Below are 13031 nucleotides of genomic sequence, written 5' to 3'. Positions count from 1 at the left end.
ATTCATTTATTTGCTTCTGAAACACATCACTGGAAAGTATTATTTCCACACTTCTCCTTGCCCTACCACCCTAAATGCTTTGCCCTCAGGAACTGGATCTCTTTCTGCCCCCAAGTTCTCTTCTCATCCTTCTCCATACCTATCAGGATAGAGGTTCCCCACCTATATGCCTTACTCTGCCCATGGTTTGTGCTAGTATGCTCTGTTGAAGATTCAGCAGGGCTCTTCTTACATCCCCTTCTTACATCCCCTTACTGCTCCATAGCCACTCAACAGGGCCTTTAAAAACTTTATCTGAACTAAATGTCTAAAACTCTCTAACCCGCACCAATTGGTCATAGGAGGAAGGGTGTAGAGGTTGAGTGTGTAACTGACAGCTGCCTTTGTATGCATGCAATGTTGCCAGTGTACATGGGACATAGGTATAAAAGTATCCTTTTCCAACCGAACTTACAGTCTGAATTTCAACAATGGTGGGGATGACAGGAGAGCAGTAAGATCTCAAACTGTCTGCTTCTTTGGAGAGCAACCCCTTGGTGGGCAGCTGGGAATCATTTTTGCTGCAGAGCTCCAGTGCTTTGAATTTGTCAGCTGGTGCGGTGTGTTCTGCACATGGGGTGCCTTTGTAATGAGAGATCAGAGAGAACTTTACTACAGTTTACTAATGGCAATTGTATGCTTGCATATGGAGTTGCTTCAGTGAGCTGGCAATTACACTTGTTCCTTCTGCATGTGAAATACAGAAATCGTTTGGAAGCTTTAGCTGATAGTTTCCTTTTTCTCCAAAAGCTGCCACAGCTTTGATGTCTGGGGTGGATAGGTAACACTGAAGATAGTCTGCCTTTAAAACCACAGAAGCGGTTTGGAAAAACAGCAGTTTGTTTCTCCTGACTGACTTAGAAATGATTTTTGTTTGCTCAGATTTCCAGCCTCCCCCGCCCGCCCGCCCCCCCCCCCCCCCGTTCTCATTGACAAGTGGACTTGGGTCTCCTCTTAGTAAAACATAAAGGGTATTTTTGAAAACCCAAAAACTTTTGGGTTTCGTATGCTTTTAGTTGTTTGCATGCTCCCACTAAGGACTCTTTAAGTGGAGTCAAGAGCAAATATAGTGTGTGTGACACAATTACATCGTCTATTCTATTCCAGTCTGAAAGTTTAAATTCCTGCCCACGTGTTAAGTGGAAGGGTAGGATCTAATTATTCTTCCAGGAACTTGCATGCTACACTCCAGTGTGTGTTAGTCAAATCTTTTCAGGATCTGTAAAAGAAATCCTGACAAATTTTGTGAGGGAATTTGAGGTCTAATGCCACAAACGTAATAAATTCTCTCACTAAACGGAGGTTAGTAGGGAATCAATTAATTTTCAGGGAAAGCTTTGAATGACTATATCTTCTATCTTGGAACTTGTTACAAAAATATTGAAGTGGTTTTTTTTAAAGAACCTCGTCTCCAGGACAAAAACACTGTGCTTGAAATAGGTAGGTTTAGAAAGCAGTTACGTTCAACCTAAAATTCTATTATGTAGTTCTTCATAGCCATTCTTTACATATAAATGTGATTTAATCCTGACTATGCTCTATCTTTAGCTTCTACTTTGATATACTGATACAGCCAAGTATGTTGCACATTGTTCGCTTGTGTGATCAGTCCTTAAGTACATTAAAAACATACAGATATCTGCTTAACTTTGGTAATAGTTTTCAAAGTTATAGTCTGTTGCTTGTGTGACTGAGAAGAATGAAGCAGGGGTTGATGGTGTACCACATGTATACTTACATACTATTTAAGTTCTGTCGAGGCTGTTCTCTTGGTCAAGAAAGTTGCTCATCTTTTGAGTTTGCATGAATAATTCCAGGGGTTATTGTAATGATTTGGCCACTACTTGCTAGGTCTGTGATAATAATAATTGCCACCCAATATAGATATTCTAACATGTTTTGGTCCATTGTGACAATCTAAGATGTTGAAGTCTCTCTGAATTGCATCTCTGTATCTCTGTTGTCTTCATCCAGTCTGTGGGTTAGCAAGACAGTATCCAGAATTTGGGTTTGCATTGGAAGATGCATACCACGAAAATGGAATTGTAGCAAACTGGCAGAATCCTTTGGCCCTACCCCAGGCAGTGTTGATTTCCAGATGTTGTTGACTACAATCCCCAGAATCCCCAGCTACAATGGCTTTTGCTTGGGGGTATGGGAGTTGTAGTCAACATCTGGGAATCTCTGTTAGAGGGAACACTGATCCCAGGTTATGTTGCATGGGCGTCCCCCCAATGTTTTTTGGTGTCCACTCAACTTTAAATCTCACTCAGGTTGAGTCAGGAAGGTCCCACTCTGAATATATGTGTGCACACACGGCTTTGATACTGCTTCCCAGAACAAAACTCATTCAGCACACAGATGAAAAAATAAAATAAAGGACATTGGAGCCCATTAAGTTCCTTCAAAACCCAATGAAGATTTATCCTAAACGTGTTCCAGAGTTGATTTTTGGGTAGCTCTGTCTGTGATAGTGTCTCTTCATTACTGGAAACTAATGGACCTAAGAGAGGCCAAATATTACCTGTCTTGTGGCTTGTTTTACAAACATTATATGACTTCTGGCAGTTAAAAATGAAGGAACTAAGCTTAATGCAAACTGTTGTTGGAGTCAGTGGAAGAGAAACTATGTTCCCAGCGTTTTCTCCAGTATTGAATGTGTAGTATCTGGGGCGGACGATGATTTCCGTCAAGGTAACTCTTGGCATGTTTAATAAACAGCAGTAAAATACTGGGGATGAAACTAGAGATCTGCAGACGTTTTAGTAAACTGGTTAGGGTGTGAGAGCATGTGTGTGTGTTTGGCATCCTGAGGTACTTCTGGAAGAGCAGGAGGGCTTAGCTTGGCTGGGGTGCAGTCAGGCTCTCCTTCTGCCCTTCAGAAGGCTCACAGGAAAACAGTCCGAAGGTGCCGGGACTGCGTATCCAGAAGTGTGTCTTAGCTACTGTAACTAATACTTTGGACTTTTGGTTTGCTTGCCAAAAAGGTTGCTCATCACTGGACTGGGGAATCGGGATAGGAAGTACTCTTACCTGTGGACTTTTCTTCCCAAACACTGCAGTCATAAACATAGTTACAAGCAACGAAGTCCCCACCAATCTTACTAGAACTTCTAGCACCCTGATCTTAAACATGTTTTCTTGAGTTGCGTCCTAATGACATAATAGTGGTTCTCAAGAGTGGGTGCTTCAGTTGAAGGGTGACTCAAGCCTGCAGTTTTTACCCAACAGGATTGACAGCTTTTCACATAATGGCCTGAGGAAGAGGCTTTCAGCGAGCCTGCCTCATGCTGGAGCTACTTTTTTGTATATCTTCAGTATACAAAAAAGTATACTCCTTTTAATATCTGCAGTAAGAGCTGTCAAGGGATCTTGTAGCTGCTAGAGTTTTTCACTATACCACTCCTGCAGAGGAGCAGCTTGGGAGAGCAGTTGGCTTCAAAACTTGTTTGATTGTTGCAACCTAACTCACATGACTGTAATTTTCTTTGTTTCAGAGATGGTGGAACCAGGACAAGATCTGTTGCTTGCTGCTTTGAGTGAGAGTGGAATCAGTCCAAATGACCTGTTCGATATAGATTCTCCAGATATGGGTCTTGCAACCCCAACTCCAGCTGTTCAGCAGGTTGAAAAGCTACTGACTACTTAAAAGCTCACTAATTTGTCTTAGATTGCCTCTTTAAAATGTTGCTGAAACCTAGGTGATCAGGAAAAGTTGATATTTTAATAGCTGCTTATTGCATCATGTTTACTAACACAGCATGCAACTTGGCCCCCATACCACAAGGACAAGTTGTGGTAATGAATTAGTTGCTCAAGTTGTGTCCTACCGTAGATTGTACTTGCCCCAGTTCTAAGGTGATAACGTACAATGCAGTTGAGGTTAATGATGTGGTGATCCAGCGGCAGGCTAGATCCAGAAAATAACCTTTTCAGACTAGATTGCTACTAAGCTTAAAACAAGCTTATATGGTGTAGTATAAAACAATGTGGTATATTATATGGTGTAGTATAAAGTTTAGTTTCCTTGGCAGCTTTCTCCAGTAAGAATGTAAAACTCTGCACGGTTGCCTTTGCTGCTGCTTCTGCGAGCTGCAACATTTAAAAGCGAGGTTACTGATTAGTGACTTGTTTGTTGCATATTTCAACTAGCAGCAGCCTGCAGTCTTTACTTTAAAATGTCTTTACTCTTTAAAATGTATGTGCTGCCATCCAGACTTTGCATGTGGCTACAGAGTTAGCTGTTGTGAGTTTTTCATTTGCTTGAAGCATATTCACATGGGAGGAGCTCCTAAGCATTTTGTGTAACTGTGTTTGTGTGTGTACACTGTGTTTCTAAGACGAAAGGGCAGAGTAAGCAAGTCTGTTGATGGTGGCTTTTATATACTACCATCACTGTACATGGTTCTGTACAAAGTGTGATGGTGGCCCAGGAAGCTTGTAGTAGTGGTAGAGTAGAGAGAGGAAAGATATGAATTTATTTCAGTTACACATAATCCCCACTGTAACTAAAGTTGTGCCAAAGACTGCATTAAAAAAGTGAACTTTTAGCAGGGATTTGAAAGAAGCCAGAGAGGTAACTGTCATGCTAACTGGAATATAACTAATATATTCCACAATATACTACCAACCTAACTGGACTGTTGCTTTCTCTTTTAGTCAGTACCGCTTAGTACGTTAGAACTTGGCTTGGAGACTGAAGCTGCAGTTGCTGTTAAAGCAGAACCACAGACTGCATCTTCTCCAACCATACTGAACATCAGGGTAAGCAAAATGAACTCTAAGTATTTGAGTTAGGCCTCTTCTCCTGTAGTGAACTTGGACTTAGGGTTCCCCCCCACCCTTTCTTTTAAGGGAAGAGGTAAACACAGATTTTCCCTGCACATGCCTGTATGTTGCGGGTTGGGTTGAGCATTTGTGTTACTCAGGAAGGACATTTCTTGGGCAAGTGACTAACCTACAAGGCAGAGTTCAGCATTCACTCTCTTGCCTAGCATGCTGATTTACATGTCTGTTGGAAAGAATGTTTCCTCAATCTTAATTCTTAATATTATTTATTGCACTCCTTAACCATCTTCCCACTAAAAGTACCCCAACTGCATGCAAAATGTTTAAACAGTGCAATAATAAATGCAAAATGTTTAAACACTGCAATAATAAATGTATTTTTTAAAAAACTTAATTAAAACATGAGCTTTATTCTTGTATCCTAAGTGAAGATAATGAAAATTATGGACATGCATTACCATTGTTTGGCTGAGAGTTATAACTTGAAAGCAGACATGCCAGGGGCTGTGTGCAAAAGGAATTGCATAGAAAGTTCTTTGTTGAAAAATGTGTAGAACTTTATGTCCTGTACATAAAGGTACCAGAGTCTTTCTTAATTTAAAAAGTAATTACCAGCATTGAACACCCCAGGATTTCACTGGACTGGTTGTACACTTTGTAAAACTACATACTATTTCATAGCCAATGCCTCTGCATCATCTGGGCTGATATATTTTCAGCAGTAGGTGTTTGGCCGTGTAATTTCTGCTTTCTTCCTCAGTAGAGAAGGATATTCTGAATGGGGTGTTCTTCCCAATCCTGTTCATTTAGTCCTTCTCTCCCCCCCGCCTGGCCCGGTCTGTCTTGTCTGCTCCACAGCAATAGGAGTGCTTCATCTGTTGCCATAGGTAGCAACTTGGTCTTCTCCTCTTCCTAACCCCGATTAATTAAGGTGGTAAGGAAGCCCAGATGGTTTGTTCACTTTGGGACTGGCCGTGCTCAGGGAAGAGGAGATTATTCTGGGGGAAACCTTGGAAAACTCCCATAAATGGAATGGCTTATTGAAGTAGGAAAATGCTGAGTGAGGGGATGTTCCCAAGCAGCCAAAAAATGCTATAACTCTAAATTGTCCAATGTTCAGCAATGATTATGGTGCACTAAAAACACTGTGATATTCATCTTAAAACAAGAACTATCTTTTTATTTGTGTACATAGCAGCCGCCATCGACCACAACTTTTGTGCTGAATCAAATAAACCAGCTCCCAACTCTGGGAACGACCATAGTAATGACAAAAACAACCCCTGTCACCACTACCAGGCAGACAATCACTGTAGCAAAAATTATACAGACCAGCACCACTACCCGGCCCTCTGTGGCAGCGCCAGCAGTACGGAACGCTTTGACTACCACAGCCTCCAAGGACCAGATCCAACTGAAAGATCTGCTCAAAAACAATAGTCTTAACGAGCTAATGAAGCTGAAACCACCTCCTAACATTGCTCAACCCGTTGCAACAGCTGCAAGTAAGTGGGATGAAACTGACTGGGTGGGAGGAGGTGCTTATGCAAGGCAATATAGCATGTCTATTATAGGGTCTCTGTAGCCTTTCCAAGGATGTGATCCTTGCATTTTTTTATACACTGCCTTAAAATTATAATGGTATGAAAATTAAAAGGCCAGCTTCATTAGTGTCGCTCTTCTAAACAACAAAAGACAGTTGTATGTAATATATTGGGGAATTGCTGGGTATCGTGCCATGGAACACAAATTTGAGAATCTTTCCAAAGGGTGGAGATGAGCTCTTCATTCTGAGCACATTTGTTTTCCTTTGTTCTGGGGTTTGGCACTTGACCACTCAAAAATACTGAGTTGATTGGTCATATATTTTTAAAGGGCAGCATCTGTGACTAAGTCCCTTTGATATTAATGCCACTTAGTGATGACTGACTTTGCTCCATTGATTTCAGTGCTTCTTAATCATGACTGACTAGTCTGGATGCTGCTGCCCAAAGCATAACACATGTCCTAGGACCATAATGAGTGTTGTCCTATCACAATGGGCAGGGGGAAGGGTGTAAATCTTGTGTTCCTATGAAAAAAATTTTTAAAGTATTGAGATCCAAAATGTTGACTTTCTTACAGAAATAATTGTAGTATCTCCAAAGGTGGTGAATGCCACCAAGCCAGGTAAGATCACTTCTGCTGCTAAAACTGGGAGTATGGCTTCTTGTTTCTAACCCACATGTGACATTTAAGGTGATCTGTATGTAACTGGTGATGGGTGACTTTTGAAGTGACATTTAGCAGCTAGAGACCTGTTTAATGGAACCGTGGTGAAACTGGACAGTTTTGATGCACACTGGGTTAGGATTGGTTAAGATGTATGGCCTATGGTTCTGTTGAAGTTGAACATAAAGCTCAATCTTCAGTGCCACTAATGCAAGGAAGATGCGACTCCACTAAAACTTTCTTTGGTACCTATTGCTAACTTGAATTTTTTCTTGCAGCTGATCTAAGCAATGGTGCTGTAAAAAAGGAGGCGTCTACTAAAGAAGTTGCAAGAATATGGATAAATGACCAAAAAATGAGAAGTTTCTCTCCTACTTTGGTAGGTGCATGTTAGGTAACGGGTGTCTTTAATATTGCTCTTGTAATGGGATGTTGCCCGTAAAACCTGAGTTCCCAGCAATGCAAATTAAGCAGGTATCTTATTGACTGCCTTCTCGGTTGTGAGTCTCCCCATCCTCTAAGACCATATACTGAGGCCTTGCTCCAGGGGTCCCCAACTTCAGAAGTGAGATGTGGCTAGTGGAAACAAAGCCTTTTTCTGCCGTGGCACCCAAGCTTTGGAACTCAGTCTCCCATCTTTGTCAGGTGCCTATACTGCTAAAGTTTATGTGCCAGTGTAAAACATTCCTGTTTACCAAGCCTTTGACAACTTTTAATCAGTGTTGGTGGAGAGCTGGTCTGGTAGTGAGCATTAATTGTCGCCTTTGCTAAGCAGGATCTACCTCATTTGGCATTTGGATGGGTGACTACATGAGAGCACTGTAAGATATTTCCTTAAGAGGAGGTTTCTGTAACTGGGACTCTGCCTCAACACACAACAAGATAAAAATGAAATACTAGTGTTAGTCTGTGGTGTCGCCTGCTTTGTTCAGTCATTCTTCGGCATTGCTTCTTCTGTAATACAGTTTAACAAATACTGATCTTTGCTGCAGAAAGTGCCAGTTGCAAAAGAGGAAGATGAACCCGAAGAAGAAGATGAAGAAGAAATGGGTCATGCAGAGACATATGCAGAATACATGCCAATAAAATGTATGTTGGATAAAAACACATCCTAGAGTTGTTTAATACCCAGTTATAAATTTTGGAGTTAATAAGGCAGGAATTGCGCATATATATTTATAAGTAGATGGTAAGGGAATGGGGCATATGTTTCTGTGTGTCCTTCATTGTATGAGTTTTAAGCATTTTTTCTGTGAGATGGGGGGCAGTTTTTGTCCTATCTCTTCGGTTTCTTATGAACATGGCTGTGTGTATAACACAAATTATATTGAGAGAGAACGAACTCCTGAGAAATTTGGCTCCTGTACGTGAGCAGTCTCATATTTGGAACTATCCTTAACTCTGGTTTTACCCAAGATCAATAAACTGTGCAGAAGTTGCCTGAAATATATCTGGGACTAATCTACCCACTTCTCCTCCGAAACAGTAAAAATTGGTCTGCGCCATCCTGATCCAGTGGTAGAAACCAGCTCACTCTCCAGTGTTACCCCTCCTGAAGTTTGGTATAAATCTTCAATCCCTGAAGAGAGTATTGATAGTGGCTGGCTGTCAGCATTGCAACTGGAAGCTATCACATACGCAGCCCAGGTATGCCAGCTATATATATTCCTCAAAACCAAATTCTGTTTGGGTTACAGGTAGAGGATGGTGTGTACCAATTTGCACTGGTCAAATATATTCACATGCCTCTCTTGCAGCAACATGAAACATTCCTCCCTAACGGAGACAGAGCTGGCTTTTTGATAGGTGATGGTGCTGGTGTAGGGAAAGGAAGGACCATAGCTGGAATAATCTATGAAAACTACCTCTTGGGTAGAAAAAGGGCAGTATGGTAAGTGGAGAAAACTCAATTTGGAGCAAAGTCCTTACTTCAATCTCTCTTGCTGTGTCCTCCTGGTTGAGTTTTGTTTGCTCTCTTCTTCTAGGTTTAGTGTCTCCAATGATCTGAAATACGATGCAGAAAGAGATTTGAGAGATATTGGAGCAAAAAACATTTTGGTTCATTCTTTAAACAAGGTGTGGAAACATTTTACTATGTGCAGTTGGAGCAAAAACGTTAGGTACAGTTGTGTGGGGTGCATGTTAAGTGAATGCTGTGTGTCCCAGAAGTTATATACTGAATCCTCCTGCCTATTACCTTGCTAACACTAGTGCATGTGTTCTTAGGATGCCGTGTAGCAATAGCCATACCAATTGACTGCCATTAGTTATCTGTTTGTGTTGCCATGGTATTGCATTCCTTGCTGCAGGTGCGATACATGTTCTGGGGTTTAGGATGGGGGTGTTAGACTCCAGATGTTGAAAAATATGTGAGAGTTGCTTTGGCTTCCTTGAGTGAGTTGAGGGCCTTCATCTCCCATTGAAATGTGTAGTTCAACAAAGGAAGGGCACAAACCTTCGTTTGGAAAAGTCTCATTGTAATGGCCTACAATGCACTTGCACTTAACAAGTTCCTTACTAGTATTGCAGCAGTATAATCCCGGCAATGGATGTGTCCCTAACAACCACATATTAAAACGATATGATATGTGCATGAGAACACTTCACAAAAATTACAAAATGGCCTCTTTAATGCACAAAAACAGTTTGTTAAAATAAACTTACAAACTTAAGGCATGCAAGCAAAGCAAATGTTTTGGTGTAAAACACCATCAGTGCTCTTTTCAACATGCCACCTGGTAACACTTCAAGCCTTAAATATCACAGTAAAGCAGTGTAAAGCTAGTCCCACTGTGGGTTTTTGGTGCAACTCCCATGTCATTCGCTTGTGATGCAGGCTAAATGAAGCTCCCTGCTAGAATTGTAGATGCGCAGACTGCGAATGTAGAATAGGTAGTGCTTAATGCCAGCTCCTGCACTGATTATTGACTCCTGCATTGTGTTCACACTCTGAGGTGATCAGCTAGGGTTTCCCCCTCCCAAGTGTACTGAATGCTTGGAGCTAGCCCATTCTCACTTCCCCCACTCTTCCAGAGGGTATTCGCCAGGGCTGTACAGTTAACGGCTGGAGAGTGTTGTAGCCATAGATTTCAATCCAGAAACATCTCTACGGAGCCCTCGGCTTCACAACAACTTGAACACTTGAGTGCATAGATACAAACGTGCAAGGATTAGGAGCATTTCTCATTGCAGTTGTTGTGTGAAAACTAGAGAGGTGGTGTGTGAATGTCTATAGGGGGAAATCATTCATTATCCATGTTTTTAGTCTAGGTTCATTTTCCTCTGGAGGCATTAACAATTGCAGTGCTCTTAGTTAAACAGGCCATTCAGATTGTTGGTTGTAAGCATTAATTTATGTTCACCCTGATAAAAGCTGTGAAATCTAGAAGTGCTGAATTAGGAAATCCTTCAGTTGCAGTGCTCTAGTGAATTGGTTCAATAGGAATGGAATTGTGAGCTTATAAGAAACTTAAAATTGAAGCTGGAGAGTCTGATAGATATCCTGTAACTGACATAACTTTCACATGATTTTTTTAGTTCAAGTATGGAAAGATTTCTTCCAAACATAATGGGAGTGTGAAGAAAGGCGTCATATTTGCAACCTACTCTTCTCTTATTGGGGAAAGTCAATCTGGTGGTAAATATAAAACCAGGCTCAAGCAGTTGCTTCATTGGTGCGGAGATGAGTTTGATGGAGTTGTATCTTTTTCATTGCTCCAGTGGAGAGCCGTAACTGAACCTCGCCCCATCCCCTCATATTGTGTGCTGTGAAGAATGTCTGATGCTGAACCTTAGTTTGTTGTGCAACTTAAAATTTTGTGTCTTGCTGGCCTTTAAACTCTCAGGTGATTAAGTGCTTGGATCAGCTGCTTATTAAAAAATGTGGAGTACTCCTAAAGGTGACTAGAATGGCACTGAGAATAGACTGGTTATTGATTTGCAAAAGGACATACTGATCTTTAGGACTCTAATGTTCGATTAATAAGTGTTGCTGAAATAGCAGACATCTCAATATTTCCCCTCCTCCCTCTCATGCGTGTGCATGCATAATCTCAAAACAAAAGGTTGCTGCTTTTAGGTTCAGAAAAATTGTTTTGACCCATGTTATTGGTTGAGAGCCTTCATGTCTCTGATCTTGTTGTTGGTGAAAACCACCTAGAAGTGAAACAGTTGGGATGAAATGTTTGCTCCTTAATGATATATTCAGATAGTGTTTGATGAATGCCACAAGGCAAAAAACCTGTGTCCTGTTGGCTCTTCAAAACCCACAAAGACTGGCTTGGCTGTTTTGGAGCTGCAGAACAAACTTCCAAAGGCCAGAGTTATTTATGCCAGTGCCACAGGTATGTACAGCTTGACACGGGTCCAGCACTGGAGACCAACAGGGAGTTGAAATGGTTCTAGAAATGGTTGTTTGTGCTTTCAGGTGCATCTGAGCCACGCAATATGGCATATATGAACCGTCTTGGGATTTGGGGTGAAGGAACACCATTCAGGGAGTTCAGTGACTTCATTCAGGCTGTGGAAAGAAGGTAAGCGATTGAGTCGGCATGTTTGCTGTGGTTGCATCATGTGAGGGTGGGGGAGATAGGCCTTGTTCTGCCTCGGAGCTGCAGACTGTAAAGGGAAGAGAAGGGAAGGAGGATTTAAGTATGTAAGCAGAGAAGTGCTTTATCTGACACTCAAACAGCATACAGTTAGATGGAACCAGAAGGTCACTTTGACTGATCCCACAGTTCCTGAGTTCATCTAGCCGCCAAGATGGCCCCTACTCCTCTGATGTCAATATGCCCCCTCCCCATCCAAATAGCAGCAGGTACCACAATCCAATTGGATACGTGATAGAAGTGGGAAGTCAGCTCGGTTGAGAGCTCTTGATGTTGCAAGTAAGGCAAGCTATGTACTGTAATCTATTCAAAAGAGGTTAAGTAGTCTGTGTTAGAAAGTGGGTGAGGCTTAATCCTGGTCTCGGGTGGTGATGAGATGGACCTATAGCACAAGCATAATCCACTTGTATATTTGCCAGTGAGGTACAAGTTCGTGTTGCTCAGTATCCCTTCTGTTTCTTTAAGATGTGGAAAGCCTCCCAAATGCATGCTACCTGCCTGTGGCACCTTTAAAATGTGGTGCTTCTAGATTCCTTGGAGATGTTGATTTTGCTGGAAAATCACCAGTCTTGTCTGTAAGGTTTTCCTGATGTGCCCGAGAGCTACCCATAGTTCTCTATATAAAATCTTTTACCTTGATTCATTGTTTTTGTCTTCAGAGGTGTGGGTGCTATGGAAATTGTTGCTATGGATATGAAGCTAAGAGGAATGTACATAGCAAGGCAGCTGAGCTTTTCAGGTGTGACCTTCAAGATTGACGAAGTTCAGCTTTCTCAGCACTACGTTAAAATGTATAATAAATCTGTGAAAATGGTGAGTTTGTATACGTTAGATGTGGCGTTTTACATGTTGGCCTGGCGGGGAGGATTGCAAAGCTAGAAAACGGTGACAAACCCAAGGTTCTTAGAGCTACTATGAGGCTTGTCTAAAGTCTAGCTGTGCTGATCCAACATTACATTGCACCAGTTGATCTCACTTGCTCTGAGAAGTGGTAGGAAATGACATGGTGTTCCTTTGCAGTGGGTGAGCGCCAGGGAGAAATTCCAGCAAGCAGCTGACCTCATTGATGCTGAACAGCGGATGAAGAAGTCTATGTGGGGCCAGTTTTGGTCAGCCCACCAGAGATTTTTCAAATACCTCTGCATAGCATCCAAAGTGAAAAGGGTGGTGCAGCTAGCGCGAGAAGAGATAAAGAATGGCAAAGTAAGTCTCTGAGTGGCCCTTGATTCTGACATGCTTTCAAACCATGGCTTCATCCTTGGCATAGGGGTTAGGCACTCCAATCATCAATACTTAGTCATGCTGAAAGTGTGGGGTGCAGCGTGAGCATCTTGAAGCGCTTGAGCATTCTTCCCAGAACGATACTGCACAGGTGTTTATCCAGTT

The 13031-nt window shown here is 41.8% G+C and overlaps 1 protein-coding gene across 5 annotated transcripts in view; it reads left to right on the top strand.

Annotated features, from left to right (window-relative positions):
* SBNO1 (strawberry notch homolog 1) overlaps window positions 1–13031 on the top strand; it is a 32323-nt gene that overhangs the window by 2126 nt on the left and 17166 nt on the right. For 2 of the 5 annotated variants that reach the window (XM_053279253.1, XM_053279252.1), the window contains exons 2-15: window positions 3537–3664; window positions 4699–4803; window positions 6023–6332; window positions 6952–6996; window positions 7317–7417; window positions 8031–8127; window positions 8525–8685; window positions 8796–8929; window positions 9024–9114; window positions 10576–10737; window positions 11246–11381; window positions 11465–11570; window positions 12305–12458; window positions 12666–12848. In XM_053279253.1, coding sequence (XP_053135228.1) covers window positions 3539–3664; window positions 4699–4803; window positions 6023–6332; window positions 6952–6996; window positions 7317–7417; window positions 8031–8127; window positions 8525–8685; window positions 8796–8929; window positions 9024–9114; window positions 10576–10737; window positions 11246–11381; window positions 11465–11570; window positions 12305–12458; window positions 12666–12848 — 1911 coding nt within the window. In that variant the 5' untranslated portion in view covers window positions 3537–3538. The remainder of the gene's footprint in view (window positions 1–3536; window positions 3665–4698; window positions 4804–6022; window positions 6333–6951; window positions 6997–7316; window positions 7418–8030; window positions 8128–8524; window positions 8686–8795; window positions 8930–9023; window positions 9115–10575; window positions 10738–11245; window positions 11382–11464; window positions 11571–12304; window positions 12459–12665; window positions 12849–13031) is intronic. The other 3 variants (XM_053279254.1, XM_053279256.1, XM_053279255.1) reach the window with 3 other exon arrangements.

Source organism: Hemicordylus capensis, chromosome 15 (genome assembly GCF_027244095.1).
Source record: "Hemicordylus capensis ecotype Gifberg chromosome 15, rHemCap1.1.pri, whole genome shotgun sequence".
In the NCBI taxonomy this organism is placed as follows: Eukaryota; Metazoa; Chordata; class Lepidosauria; order Squamata; family Cordylidae; genus Hemicordylus; species Hemicordylus capensis.
The sequence above is the reverse complement of the archived record's forward strand: the minus strand, read 5'-3'. Positions and strand labels throughout refer to the sequence as shown.